Below are 15,829 nucleotides of genomic sequence, written 5' to 3' on the forward strand. Positions count from 1 at the left end.
TAGCAAGGACCTTACGTGATCCTAGGCCAGTGGGTCCTAGGGCAACCAATTCTCCCAGCATTGATGTAGCAATTTACATTTAAAAGTTTGTGCTTTTCACAGGAAAAGAAGCATAGCTGAAAAGAATTTAAAAACAAAGAATCTCTCCATCCATTTTGTTTGAGTAGAATCTCTCACCGTACTTGGCATCACTAAAATATAAGGTCAGCACTGTGAATTTTATTAAGATGAGTGAGTATAATTCAAGCAAGTAAAAACCCAGTTAGGGCAAAGGAAGCATTTATTAACCTTAAAAGATTCTGGAAAAAAGTACACAATGGTCTTTAAAGTGTAGGTAAGATTAGTACTCAGGCTGCCCCCATTTCAGTCACGGATCCTTAGAAAGCAGATTGTGCTGGGCTTATCCAGGAGGGCCCCCGGCTGGTGAATCCCTCCTGCATGGAAACTTGGAAACTACATAATTGCTTCAGGCCTGTAGGAGCCCCACGGGAGCCTGCAGTCACTGCGCTTCTCCCTGACAGACCGGAGGAGTGTCTGTGTGTGTGTGTGTGTGTGTGTGTGTGTGTGTGTATGCCATGTGTACATACCACTGCAGTCCTGTGTTACACCATGCCTCGGGCTGACAAGCAAACAGTGCCCCATTCATGGCTGGTGGTAGCATAAAGTGACATGACCTTTCTCAGTGCTCATAATTGTAGCCACCACAAAAGCATAAACACATGAGAAGTTTTTACCCTGCAAGATTACTCTTGGAAATTACTCTTCAACATGTGAAGATTTACCCATAGGGATATTTGTCCAAGTATATATGTAACAACAAAAAGGAAAAAAAAAAACTTAAAGGTTAGAAAAAGAAAGTTTTCAATTAATTTTCTTATAAACACATAATAAACTTATACTTAGCATTTACAAGACACAGAAATATTTAATATTATGTGTATGTATGATAAATTATTAATCAAAAAGTGTTATTTAAAACCACTCCAAACAGCATAATCATAATTTTCTAAAATAAAATTATGCTAATAATGAGTAGCAAAAGAAAATCTGCAAAGATATGTAGATCTAATAGTATTAGCTAAATGTGAATGTTGGGGATTATGAGATCCTTATTTTCGTGCATCCTTATTTTACAGGTAGTAATTTTGAACATCAGATGCAGCAAGCAAAAAAGGGTTATGTTAAAATGTCAAACCATAAAGGATAAGCTCTTCATACCAGAGAAGGCATTTGTAGGCATTATATCATTTCATCCAATAAACTACCCTGTCATGTAAATATTATCTGGAATTCTGATATTGCCATTGAGTAAACTAGGCCCAGAGAAACTTTAGTAAATTAAATTACTCAAGATAACAACAACAATTCTTGCCATCAAATGTAGGCTCAATTACATCAATTACTCCAGAAGTGGTAAAAATGACTAGTAATCAGGTTGTTAGTAAATATATTCTGATAGAAGTCAGTTCAGTAGCCCACTTAGCTTACTTCTAGAACCCTTGGTCACCTGTTCTTCTATGTGTATGCTGAATTATGTAGTAGAGAATCCTGGTCTTCAGGGACCCCAGCCTCACCTCCTTGCCTCATTCTCCCTCTTCCATATACCCCTTTGTGCCAGACTGTAGGTTTCCAACTTACCTTGCAATACCAAACACTCTCTGCACATCCTCTAAGCATTCTAGAAATGCCACTTGGTAGAAAGTGGACTAAAGGAATCCTTGTCACTGATATATAAGATGTGAGCAAAAAGTACAATAAGGTATGTGTTCAAATAAAAAAAACTTATTACAGAGAAAGATATATTGCCATTAATCCCCCTCAACATACTTCACTCACTTTGAGCACACTCCTCCCATAGTTCTTGCCACTTTCTGGAGCAGTTCTGAAGCAGTTTTGTGAGTGTCTTTACTTGCGTTGTCATGGCTGCCTCAGGTTCTGAATCTGTTCCAGTGTTTACTGTTCATTGCGAGTTTCACCTTGGGAAAGACTGAGAAGTCCGACAGTGCTAGATTTGTTGAATAAAGTGATAAGACGAACTGTCATGTTGTTATGGTCTTCCCTCTCTGTTGGATGGCACTTGGCAACAGCATTTATATTTTTTATCACATCTTGTGTCTTAGTTACTTTTCTCATTGCTGAGACAAAAATGCCCAACCCCCAGTGTTACAAAAGGAAAGATTTATTCCCGTTCACAGTTTGTAGAAGTTTCAGTCCGTAGTCAACCGGCTCCAAGGCAAGACAGTAGCGCAAAAGGGCATCACAGAGGAGAAACAGTTCATGGCATAGCAGGCAGAAAGCTGCAAGCAGCACTAGCAGTAACAAGCCTGCCTTCCCTCTCTCCCTTTAGAGTCTATCCAGTAGGCTGTAAGCCTACTGATCGATGTCACCCTCACCCAGGGTAGGACTTCCGTTATCCACACCAAGAACTATGCTAAGGCAACTAGTGGACGAATCCGCACACCTTAATCCCAGTAGCACACCCTTAATCCACATTCAAATACCTTGGTCCAGCCATCTCCAAAAAACCCCATCTATGAGCATGTGAGGCTTGGGGAGGGCCTCTAGATACCAACCATAACACCTTGTAAAACCACTCGTGAAAGTGGACTTCCAGAGATGCTTGAGAAAGTGGCAAGAAAGATGGAACACATGTGTTCAAAATGAAGGGGATTAATGGTGATGTGTCTCTTGCTGTAACAAAATATTTTAGTTTAAATGTTCATCATCTATCTGATCACCTTTTGTGTATATTTTAGTAGATGTCCCTGAAATACAAAGGCGTACCAGAATCCTAAGAATGAATTTTAAATTGTGAAATCTTAGGCATATTTTACAGGTATTGACACATATTTCAAACTAGGGGTACTGGGGGAGCCTTTACAATCATGTTCCAGCTCCCAGCTGCCCCAAAGCTCATATACACACCTTGATACAAGTGTACACTCATAAAAGTGTTTCTTTATTATCCCTTCTCATTCTTTATGCGGCTGCACTGGTTGATAATTTTCAGCAGAACAGTCCTTTAGAAGCATATTGTTTATAAGTAGAACTGTGGTACAAACTGAAACTTGCAAAGAGCCCCAAGTTTGGAATAGTAATAGCAGAGTCTGTACAGCTTCTTGTGGTCCAGTCCAGGGACTGTGCTTATAGTATTTAATCACCCTGAGAATTCTCTGAGGTGGGTGTTATCATTGGAACCACCCTGAGTAACATAAGGGAGATACAGGATTGCCTCAGTTGTTCAAACAAGGTGCTTTGGCATATCCAACAGGACAGGAGTGGCAAGGGGTGTCCGGCCACTGCCAGCTCCCATGGTGAGCACCAGGTTCTACGGATTCCTTTTAGGACCCTCGTGACTACGAACTGACTAGCAGGTTACAGATCAGTGTTTCTCACCCTCATTGTGAGGAGGCTCAATTTTCCCTTTATTTTTTTTAATTTCCAAACTATTATGGACTAATACTTTCAAAAAAATGAAAAGACAGCTTGCTAGGAAAAGGAACAAAAAAGAAGACATCAGCAAGGAAAGCCAGATTCTACTAATGTCCACAGAAACCAGTGCACCCCGTCCAAGTGCTGTCTCCGTCTGTCTGTCCACACCTCCCAGGGCAGAGTGCACAACGGAATGGATGGTTCAATTTGAGTGGTGCAGTCCTGCAGAATTGCAACTGCAAACAACTGCGGAACCCCCAGATAATCCGATCTGATGTCCAAGTGCGGGCTAGACGAGGCCCGGTACTCCCTGTGCAGATGTGCGCATTTCTCGTGATTCTGCCCTTTTCCTACCCCAGCCATGAATCCCGTCAAGACTCTCTGTCCGTCTTTTGCCTCCTCCTATACTCTGTGATGAGTGGGAACCAAGGGCAAATAGTAGAATACTGGCCTCAGGGGATTGAAGAAATTGTGGCCACAGCGTCCAAACTCCCTTAAGATGCTGTCCCCATAAATGAAGAGAAGCCCTGGGGCTTCCATGCAAAGGATGTAGTAACTTCCCAAATGTGACCCAGTTGTGTCATTAGTGGGAACTGCTTTCCACATGGCTCCAATGAAATGACTTTAGCTGAGGAAGCCCAAGGAAGAGCGGGAAGGACAAAAGCAGCAATTCACATGCGGCTCGTCCACATGATGAAACTAAAATTGAGTAGCTTACCAAAGAAGCTGTTTATAAACTTATCAAACACCAGTCTGATGTATTTTATTAAAATCCTTACTTTACTGAGTGCACTTGCTGTTCAGGGGAGGCTGAAATAATAACACAACCCCTTATTTTCAAAATTCCTTCAAGCAGCAAATAACGGCTTTCTGGGAATGGTCATTGCTCTCTTGTGCTCTCAGTGGTCCACAGGAAAGAAGTAGTTACCCACCCTTAACAGACGGGAGCTCTGTGAGATAGCAAGTCAGACCACTGGAAGCTGGACTGGGCACGCCTCGCCCATCTCAGCTGTCTGTGTGGCAGACAGGGAGAAAGCAGGAAACACAGTAGGCCCACTGGCAGCTTCTTGCTGACTGAGATGGACCGTACCCACATCCAGCCTCACACTGGATGCTTGCATTTCTCCTCATGTCAGATTTTCAGGGTAGTCCCGATTTACCCTGGTCCCAGCTTTTACTTTAAATCCTCTCTCTTGTGGATAAACCTTCTGATGTAGGAGTCTTTTTTTAGCAAAATCTTACTTATTTTTCTCATTGTCGAGACAAAATACCTGACACCCTAAATTAAAGGAGCAAAGGTCTATTTCAGCTCACAGTTTTTAGAGGTTTGGTTCATAGCTGGATGGCTCCAAGGTAGGGTGGCTTGGCAGGGGAGCATCACAAAGAGGAAAGAGTTCATGGCAGGCAGAAGGCAATCAAGCAGCAAAGTAGTGAAGCAGCGGTGAGTGATGAGCACAGCAGCCCTCTTTCTGTCCCTTGTTGTTTATCCAGACTACATGCCCTTAGGGTGAGCAGCAGGCACACCCACGGTGGGCCTCGAATTCTTCACACCCAGAACCATGCCAAGCCAATTGGTGGACTAATTTAGTAATCACACAGCCTTGAGCCCAGTGTCACATGCTTAATCCCACAGTCACAAACTCTAGATCCAGCCACCTCTGAACAGCCCCACCTACAACCACATGGGACGTTGGGGGACATCTAGACAGACACATGCTGTAAGAGTAAGTGTCTGGACTTTCTTGTGCTTTGAACAGAGTTATCTGCAATGATTTATATCCTCAGAATTAACTTAAGAATGGCCAGAAAAGATGTCATGTACTATAATTTTTAATTCCATCAATGTATAGGGGTTTATACATTTTCATTTTCAAGACATAAATGAGATTTGTTTATGATGATATCCTCAATGTCAAGTTTTGTTCCTGTGAAGTATTTGACAGTGCACATGCTTATCTTTATTTATCATGCCAGGCTGAGTCAGAAAGGCATGGAAGAAGTAATTCTCGTGAATCCAGTGTACTGGGGCATTTACCTCTGGATCAGAGGATAGGAACAGACATCTGCTCTGACAGCTGGTTTCTAAGCTGACCCCATGAACTTCATGGTGGTCCTCAATTCAACTGTGTCACCATTTCTCAGAAGAGAGCCTAACTGTCTGTTGTATGTTCCTGTCCCAGTACTTCATATACAGCTGCATTCTGGGGCTGATCTCCTGCTCGGTGTTCCTGAGGGTGAATTATGAGCTGAAAATGCTGATCATGATGGTGGCCCTGGTGAGCTACAATACCATCCTGCTGCACACCCACTCCCATGTCCTGGACGACTACAGCCAGGTCCTGTTCGAAAGGTAAACTGCTTCCTCCTCCTGCTGATTTTAGTTCTCCATAGGATGTTGATAACAGAGTGTGGGTTGAGTGCAAATTAGCGGTGCTATTGTCATTGGTAATCAGAGTGAGAGTTTCCTTGAAAGGACAGCTCGGGAAGATGATGAGTGTTTTTATTATTACTTGGAATATGTGTCATCAAATATACTTAAAAGATATGAAGTGCTTTAGAGAGAAAATCTGTATTGTAATCTGGACCATATTGACAGGAGCATCCCAGGGTCCTCAGCCCTGTTGACAGTTTGGAGGGAATAATTCCCTGTACGGGGGGTTTTCCTGTGCAGTGTAAGGTGCTTGGTGACATCCTTGGCCTCTGCCATGCCCTGGAAGCTAATCACGGTCCCTTCACCCCTATGCACAGCAACCAAAAATATCCCCCAAAATCACCAAATGGCCCCAGGAGCTAAAACTAGCTCTAATTCAGAGCAAAATACTAGAAAACAATGAGTGGTCATACTCACAAGTTTTCATGGTGTTTCTTAGTAGAGATTTCCTGAAATACTGTAGTGCAGTGGGGAAGCTGTAGACCCCTAGAAACTCTTCGGTATATAAAGCACCTGACTCCAAGAAAGATAAGATTGCATCAACTATCCCAGCCCTAGGATAAGATCCAGCAAGAAGGATCTCGCAAGGTCCACTCAGATATATTAAAGCCTCCTGTTATCAAACTACTCTTGTAAACTTATAATGGATCTTTTATTCCCTGCTTGAAAAAAAAAAGTCATTTTGATGGTCTCTGTTTCACATTTCAATAGCAAAATACTTTATATCAGGTTTATTCATTGACCTTCAGGCGTGAATTTTCTGAGAGTGCTTTGCATTCTCTTCGGTGCTCTTTCCCTGTTTCTTTGGACATAAAATAAGAAATACCTTAAATATTTGCATGGAATTGTTGCTTCAGAAAAATGGACTGCATTTAGGCAACATGCTGCTGGCTTCTCCAGTGTCCAGAAGGGAGTCGCCTCACTATATCACTGTAAGCATTTCTTACCAATGTGAGTACTTTCAAAAAGGCAATTACAGTATATTCTCTTCACCTAATTTAGTTTTCCTCATCCTCCACACTAGAAAACTCTGATAATCTTCATCAGGCTTAAGGTCCTGGAGTTGTAAAAATGCATAATTGTATTAAGAAAATCTTATGATTCCAGAACCAGGATGAGAATGTAATCAGAAGTTAATTTTCCTATAAATTCTTAAAATCACCAACCAGCATCACTGTATCCAGAGAGCCTATCTCACATTCCTAGAATAAATGTAGCATTACCGGTTTTTACACACGTCTGATGATGCTATTTAATTCCTCTTTATTAAATTTAAAGTGATGGAATGTATTACACATCCAAAGCAAAAGAAGAAATGAGATTAGCGAGGTTTTGATGCAGGGAAGATTACTCCTGGGGCCCAAGCAAGGCCCATTAAGGACACATAATTCCTAGGTTGAACCCCGGAGGCAGTAGAGTCATTTACTCAGTGGAGGAAAGAAGGGCTTAACTCCTAGAGCACACTTGTTTTGTTCTTGCTCGTGTGCTTGCGCTCTTGGTCGGGCTCTGTGATGACGTGCAGCCCAGGGAGGGCTGACATGGGAAGCTCAGTAGTTGGCCCTCACTCCAACCCTGAAGCCAGCACTCTGTCTGTGAAGATGGGGCCGTCTCCAGGTCCCAATCTCCACCCAAAGGTTCTGCCACTTCCTGCATCTGTCCCTGCAAGGGCTGGCACAGGATGGTGTGATTGAAACTTAGTGTGAATGTTTAACTTTTTAAGTGTACTGCAGTGCAAGGTGCATCACCATTAATCCCCCTCAAATTACTCTCCCTCATTTCAAACGCCCTTATCCCATCATTCTTGCCACTCTCTGAAGCAGTTCTGAAAAATCCCCTTTCCTGGTTGTCTTTAGTTGCGCTGTTACGGCTGTCTTGTGGTCCCAAATTAATTCAAACTGTTTAGCTTTCATGGTCATTTTGACTTGGGGGAAGAGCCGGGAGTTCTGTGCTACCAGGTCCAGCGAACAAGGTGGGTGAGGGTGCGCCATCATGTCTTTACAAGCCTCACTTTCTTTGGAGGGTGCTAGTAGCAGCCTTGGCTGTATTTTTGGTCACACCTTGTAAAGATACGCACAAAGAGGACTCCAGAATTGCTTCAAAAAGTGGCAAGGATGATGAACGCAGGAGCGAGTACTTTGAGGGGGATTCATGGAAATATGTCTTTTACTGTAATGTTCTCTAGTTTAAACATTGACCATATGTCTTGATCACACCCTGTGGGACTCCCAGGAGCAGCTGGAAGAGGGGGTTGCTAACATGATAGAAGAGGCGCAGCTACCTCGAAATTCACCCATTTCCTTTGTCAGCTGAAGGTAACCCGAGAGGGTGAGAAACGCTAGAGAGTAGGGTGAGTGCCCTGAGTTCTCAACCACAGTGCCCGTGTCTTGGTTACTTCTCTATCGTTGCTGAGACAAAATACCCAACGCCCAAAATGAAGGAAGGAAAGGTTTGTTTAGCTTACAGTTTGTGGAGGTTTCAGTCCAGACTTGGCTGGCTCCAAGGCAGAGTGGCACATGGCAGAGGGCAAACGTTCAGGGCAGCAGAACACAGCAAAAACAACAACAGCAAAAGGGGGGAATGGTGGCAAGCAGCCTCTTTCCCTCCCTTACTTTGTAAACAGGCTACCCCCACCTAAGGGGCATGTAGCTCTCACATAATCTCCATGCCCTCCTCCACCTCAGGCTCAGGATGTATACAAAGTAAGCACCCTGGCTTCCTGCTGAGTCACTTAGCCAAATCTCTAGACTCGCCAAGTTGACACAATGCATCAGTCATAACACCCAGTTAGATACCATGCCGTGACCCATGCCAGAGGCACAACCAAAGGTATTCCTTACTCTTTTCTGAGATTCAAGAGCCCCACCAAGGAACTGATAAAGGTTTCCTCATCCCTCGCCTCAGCCTTCATTTCCTCATCATCATTTATTGTGGCAGGCACAACTCTTTCAGATATGAACGTAGCAGCCTTTAAAAATATGCCAGGCTGGCATGGTGGCCTGGAAGGCGAACCTCACTGAATCCTACAGCCAGAGGTGCCCTCCCAGGAAGGAGCTAGCTCCCAGGATGGCAAGGCAGTGCTTCCTCTCTGATGGGGCCAGTCTGTCACTTCTCCTTACTTATTGACTGCTGGGCACTGTATCCTTGCTCCCTGCTCACTCCTACTTTCCTGTTCCTTGAGCTGATCTCCTTCCTGTGTCATGGGCTTAGACCTGACTGGTCCCTCACCCGGCTGCCCATGGGACCCCTGGACTTCTCCTGTTGAACACTCTTGGTCCACTGTTGGTGGACCTAGCTTGAGCTTCTGGCTCTCTCCCCAGGGGTACCCAAGGGCTGAGTGGCTCCTGCCCTTTTGGTGCCACCCTAGCAATATGCAAGTTGTGCATCCTGTATAAATCAGACATGGCCTCTCTTGTTTGCCCATCTCTCTGCTGTGATGTGTATGCCAAGGACTTTAACGTACTCTCTTGAATTAAGCAAAATAGAAGGTTTAAACCAAGTGGCGCTGCTATAACAACAATACCTACAAAGGTGCCTTATATTGTTCAATACCTCATAAAGGTGTTGACTGAATGAAAATAGAATGTGCTCCAAAGTGAGCTGAAGAACCAAAGATGGCCAAAATGAAATCTCTTTACTCATCTCCTTCTCCGAAGGCAGTATGTGTCTCTAGCTCCTTAAGACTCTGTCTCTTCAGTGTCCACATACATTTTTGTTTATACTGCTAATAAAGGAAGTTCAGACAGGACATCTCTACTTGAAGTCAGTGCCAGGAACTGAATACACATTTGGACCATGTGGTTGTCCTGTATGAATTCAGATGACCCCGGTGACAAGGACCTGTTCTGAACAATTTGACACTGATGATGGACAGGCCAGCAGGGTGGTGCAGACCAACAGGGCATTTTTTTGCCAACAGAGTAGGCAGTGAAAACAAGAAAAATATGCTCTAGAAAAATATCTGATCGATGAATAATTCACAAAATGGCATCAAAGATATGTTTATAGATTCGTGAATGTGGAAAACAGACTCCTAGGAAAAAGAAAAGATTTTTTTGAGAGAATGTGCCATTAAAAATCCATTACACCGTGGCCTTACAGCATCCCAGCACATAGCATTACCTGTCCTTACATGATTCTGCCAAGTCACCTTATGGTGCAGGAACCTCTGAAGTTTCTGGTGTCAAGAACAAGATGTTTCCTAACTCCTAGGTTCTTATAGCAGTTCTCCGTATCATCTGTGAGCACAAGATGTTTCGCGACTCCATCAATCATGGTTCCCTTTCCAACTTGGGACATTTTCTCCCCAAGTGCTGAGCCAGCACTGAAGACACTGAGTGCTTTTCAAGGTGATGGTGACATTAATGACAGCTGATACTGCTGGAAGTGTTCTGTCTGGTCCAAATTATGGTGCATTCCTCTAACATAGGCTGGCTCCAGACTATAAGATATTGTCAAATTGTCTTATGTTTCTTTTCTCACTGAACTGAAAAGTGTAGAGGCCTGGGTGTTAGCATTTCATCTAGACCCAGTCATGGGGTAAACTCACCCGAAGGCTACACATGAACCATTAATTCAAAGGAAGCCAAAAACATGGAACGTCTAACATAGGAGCTAACTCGGAGCCCTATAGACTACCCTGGTCTATGTTGGAAGATTAGCCAAATAAAATTTAAAGATGGCATAAATTTAATACTTACACATCTGTTACATTCAGTGCTGAGCGTCACCTCAAAGCTGTGCTACAGCTGTAGACACGGCCACCTGGTCTCACCTTCACACCTCAACAGCCCTCGTCTAGCAGAGCAATGGAGAAGCCCAAACCCTCACTAAGTGTGTGTGAAGATCTCTAATACAGACCTGTTCTGCTTCAGTGCTTGATCTGTATGTCTTGGAAATCACAGTGCTAGACTTTGAGATACTATGATGTGTTGTGTCCAGCTTGGGACCCATTGGTACTGAATGGGCCAAGAGTCTTGAGAAGCTGTGGATCTGTCACACACAGAAGACAGAGGAGACTGCCGATCTACCCTTTTGTTCATGGCCGGGCTTTCCGCAAACACCCAGAATCTCCTTAACAACACCCTTTCAAGTTAAAATTGTATCCACATGTAGAGTCCTCATAATGTATTCGAGTTTATATTGAAAAAATTTAAAATTACTTTTAAATTTAATAGCTCAGCTTCCACACCCTGAGCCATTTTCCAAAAGTAAGGGGCACACATTTCTCTGTGTGTGGTGCCCACTTCAAGGAGGCAGGGAGAGAGGAAATCCCAGGAGCCTTACTCTGCAAGTGAGCCTGTCCACGCAGGGCTGCCCACTCCCCTTGAGAGAAAGCAAGCTTTGCTGATAGACTTCTTTAACCAATCTGGAGTAATGTCTTGTGATCTGGGTTTGCCTGAAGAAAGGTAGTTGGTTTTGGGGCTTGCTTTGTCTTGTTTTGCTTGATCTAAGGAAGGGAAGTGGGATTGTGCAAAACACCTTTGCTCGTGGTCTCGGTGGAGTACACGCTTGTGGTCGTCCTCTTTAAGCTGGGATGCTGAGTCTGTGCTCAGCTCCGTGGTATCACTTCACATTCAAAATCTCTGTTCTGCACAAAGCGAACCCACAGCTTCACTCTTGGGGATGCATGGTCATCTCCACAGCTGAGGGCGAGCGCTGGCTCTCCTGCCCACTTGTGTCTTCCTCCTGCAAGTGTCCCAGGGCTCTTTTCTCAGCATGAGCCTGTTCCTCATTACATTGCTCCATTCAAAGCCCTGGGAGGTTGTTCTTGGCATTTCTGAGTAACACTCTGACAAAGCATGAGGCGTTGAGCCATCGTCTATCCCTGGATGGCACCAAGCCGCCTTCTCCGGAAGTTCCCATAGGGTTCTGGCAACTCTGTGTCTAACCACAGAGGAAAGAATGCCTCAGAACCCCTTAGGAGGGATGAGTGATTTCCAGTCCAATGCAGCTGTTTGTCCATTCATTCATTTCTCCAAGGTTTGTCCATTCATTCATTTCTCCAAGGTTTGTCCATTCATTCATTTCTCCAAGCTGTTTGTCCATTCATTCATTTCTCACTGGGCATCGTTGATTTAGAGTGTGGGAACCCTGTCTGACCTGTTGCTCTCCTGTATCACTGGAGATTGAGGTTCCAAGAGGGGCGCACAAGAGCCTACATGCCTGTCACTAAAATGAGAGGGAGCATCTCCAAGTCCTGACCGGTGCCTCTCAGCAGTACCATGCCCCTCCAGAGGAAAGATTCAGATGAAGTTACACTGATAGAGCACAGGGCTGTCTTTGTTTTCTATCTTTATTTTGCCTTATCCACTTGGACACCAACATTTGCTTCCTGGGTGTTTTGTTGTCTTCTGTGATTAGTAATCTAGTCCTCAGCCTGTGCAGAGTAAACTGCAGGGAGCAGACTCTTACTTGTGACATCATCAAATTGGACAAATCCTTTCCTTGTTTATCAATTTGACTTCAAAGGTTCTTGAGAATTCAGGCATCTCTGATTGGTCCAAAGCCAGGTGTTTCCTAACGGAATGGTGTATCAGAAAGACAACCAAGAAGCTGATTGGTAAGAAGTCTGTTGGTGCACAGTCGGTGGGGCTTCAGCTCTCCGTTGGCCTTTCCCTCATGAGTTGTGGGCCTGAGAAGGTGTGCTTTACCTCGGCTAGTCTATTGTCCACGACACAACAGAAATTAGATTTCTTGGGGTACATTTTTTTAAAAATAAAAGTTCATCTTAGTTGGGAAAGTGACAGGATTTGAGAAGTAAGATTATGTTTGTATTTATGTGCCTGGGCTGTCTTCTCTCCTGAGCATGGTGAAACCTTCCTCTTTACCTCGCCTGAACTGCTGGCCATTAGGTTGGTGGCTTGCTTACCAAGAAGAGCCTCCATCTCTCTTGCCCTGTTTCTTAGCATATGTTTCTCTTCTACATTCCTGAAACTTGAGAATCAGAGTGATTTGTCCAAGCACAGCCTCAAGCACATGGTGAACTGCAAATTAATGTGTGGCCACGGGCGAGTTTAGGGGTCTAAATCTCCAGAGTCTAAGGTCTAGATAGAGAGAAAGCATATTTGGTCACATTTCGTCTGCTGTTGTTAGCGTGTTAGAAATCTTAGCATTAAAAACTTTTCCTATTAGCTGGCTCTTTCCCACTTCCTAAATCAATGATGGCACCTCTTTAATATGAGGGTCCAAAGTGGATCTGGCAAGTGAGTGAGTGTGAGTGAGTGTGAGTGTGTGTGTGTGAATACTTGGCTTTCATTTCTATAGAAATGGTGAAACCAGATGGTGGGTTGAATTTTGTCCCCCAAAAGATGATAATGTGATGAAGTTTTAACCCCTAGGTCCCCAAAATCTTACCTGATTTGGAAATAAGACAGTTGCAGATCCTGTGTGGTTAGTTAAGATGAGGTCATCTGCAGAAAGCTGGGTCTGAGCCAGCATGGTGCTGTTCTTGGAACACAGCCACGTGAAGACCCAGACACACAGAAAGGCCCTGTGGTGAGGCAGGAAGAGATCGGGTGATTCAGCAACAAGCCTCGGGACCAACATCAGATATTCCTGACAGGCCACCAAGGGACACCAAATATTCCCCAAAGTTCAGACAAGACAGGGATTCCTGGGAAGCTTCAGAAGCAGTGTGGCCCTGAGGACACCTTAATTTCAGACTTCCAGTCTCCAAGACTGTGAAACAGGACATTTCTGTTGTTGTAAACCACTCTGTTTGTGTTACCTTGGTGTAGCAGCCCCAGGAACTAGCACAGCAATCAATACAGTGGCCAAGACTCCGCCAGGAAGAGACCCTAGGACCTCATGCTGTCCCGCCTGGATTCTCCTCCACTTTCCCCTCCACGTCGGCTCGCCTCTCCCACCTGCACATAAACACAGAGGCAGCCCAAGTTGGACCATGAGATGCCCAGCGGCCCTGATGGGAGACAGCCCTCGGGTGTACATTGGCAGTTCTTTTTGCTAACTAAATAAAAGAAGTATTCAAGAAGTCTCACTAGAATCTAAGAAAGCAAAATGGAGGCCTTCCCAGTGCACAGAGAATTTCAGAAAAGGCACCCGTGTCTCAACACACAACTGTATTCTGCAGGCAGCTTGTGGTGTGCGATTTCTGAGGTCCGTTTAGGTTGGTACTTTCTCATCTCCCCCGACCAGCAAGGAGAGCCTCCCTTATTTCGGTTCTTCCTTCATACCCCCATCACCACTTCACATTACACTAGTTAATTTGCAAGATTTGGAGAATAGGTGGAGCAGAGTGTGGCCCACCCAAGCCTCAGTTCATTATTGATGTCAGGAGTCCCCAAGGATTTCCTTCCACAAGTTGCTTGGATGCATTTTCTGTGTGATAACTGGAAACCCACCTGAACTGCATAAAAGGGCCCTCCCACTCTCTGGCTTTCTACATTTAGGGTGCTGATCCCTTACCAGGGAGCGCAAAAGGTTGTGGAGCTCTAGTTCGTTGCACTCACGGAGCTACTGCACCAGCTGGCCTGGTGCTGGCATTTGACTCTTAGTCGGGAGCATCGTAGCTTCTTTCCCTGGCCTCTTGGAACTGGAGAGTAGCATGCTGTTTGTCAAGCTAGAGAAAATGAAAAGCTCAGCTGCACCAGCATCGTGGAACATTGGATGTGTTGTGTTGCTTTGGCCAACTAGTCTGTGTAGTGGTCGTGTGATCAGTGCAGACAAAGTGGATTTAAAATTCACTGAAGTCAGCATTGTTTTTATACATGTGCTTCTCTCAGTCACTGCAGCTTTGCTGCTAGACATGGCCGCCACGGGCCCAGAGAAGAGCAACTCAGTTCTGTAAGATTGGTTTTAGGGAACAGGGTAACTGCACTGTGTGGTAAGTTATCCTCCTCAAGAAAAGGAGATGCACACAAGGTGGTAGAGCGTGGCCCCTTCCAGCCAGAGCAGGCGCAGAAGGGAAGGAGGAGCCCAAATGCAAGCACCACTTCTCTGGAGAATTCTCACTCCCAAGCCCTTTGGCCACTGGGACAAAGCAACTGTCTCCTTGGGCTGCTTTTCCCTTCTATTTGGGCCTTTCATTCTCTCAGTGAAATTTGCTAATGTTCGTTTCCTTATCTTTTTCTCTGGCTCCTAGCCCCATCCCCTTCCCTCATGATCCCACAGTTAACACTAGAAACCAGGGGTGCTATTCGCAGAGAGCTTCCTGTGCACCAGACTATATATGCCTAGACAGATAGACAGATAGATAGATAGATACACAGACAAATAGATCTGTTGTGTAACTGTTCGGTGTACTGTGCAAATGGGCCCGTCAGGTAGGCAAGGTAGGCACTGGTACTTCCTTTGAGGCACATGAGCTCTGGAGGGCTTAGGCAGTCTCCTGTGGCTCAGGTTCAAACCCCAGTCTCTTACTCCAAAGCCTTCTGAACCCTAAGTTCTATTCCAGATCCTCTTACTATGTCATCTGCCCTTGAGCCCTGCGTGGTGAAAACAGAAAATCACAAAGCAAGGACAACACCCTGCAGAAGCAATGGCTTGATCCCTATACTAGGTTCCTATACTTGACCCTATACCAGCTCAGATGCTTTGCTGGGTATGCAGCAGTGAACCCATGCAAATGAGCTTTTCTGCCCCAGGTCTCCTGTGTGTCATGTGTGGGACTCGGACCCCACCCCACCCCAGGGTGCCAGCAGATGTGTTCTTGTGTTGGTCAGCACTGCCTGCAAGGTTGTAATGAGAAGGGCGAGCTGTGTCCTGCATGGTCAGACCTGAGCAGGCTCAATCTCTGATGGTCACTGGCTTGAGAGCAGGCGGGCCCGGTGCACACTTTTCATCCCTGTGATACAAATCGTCTGAAAGTAGAAGCAGCGCTGGTTGGGAGTGACATAAAACCGTGTAGTTCACAAGTGGGAGGACCTTGCAGAAATCCAGTTCCCTACTACACTGTTAAGCTTTACATGATTAATAATATCAAGCATAGCCTCTGAGAGCAAGGGGAAA

The 15,829-nt window shown here is 44.9% G+C and overlaps 1 protein-coding gene across 1 annotated transcript in view; it reads left to right on the forward strand.

Annotated features, from left to right (window-relative positions):
* Window positions 1-15,829, forward strand: part of Adcy2 (adenylate cyclase 2 (brain)) — a gene marked incomplete at its 5' end in the record, with an annotated part of 386,357 nt that overhangs the window by 335,287 nt on the left and 35,241 nt on the right. The window contains one exon of the mRNA XM_005407072.2: window positions 5,613-5,782. Within this exon, the coding sequence (XP_005407129.2) occupies window positions 5,613-5,782 (170 nt within the window). The remainder of the gene's footprint in view (window positions 1-5,612; window positions 5,783-15,829) is intronic.

This window comes from Chinchilla lanigera, unplaced genomic scaffold (genome assembly GCF_000276665.1).
Source record: "Chinchilla lanigera isolate Chin_1 unplaced genomic scaffold, ChiLan1.0 scaffold00103, whole genome shotgun sequence".
NCBI lineage: Eukaryota > Metazoa > Chordata > Mammalia > Rodentia > Chinchillidae > Chinchilla > Chinchilla lanigera.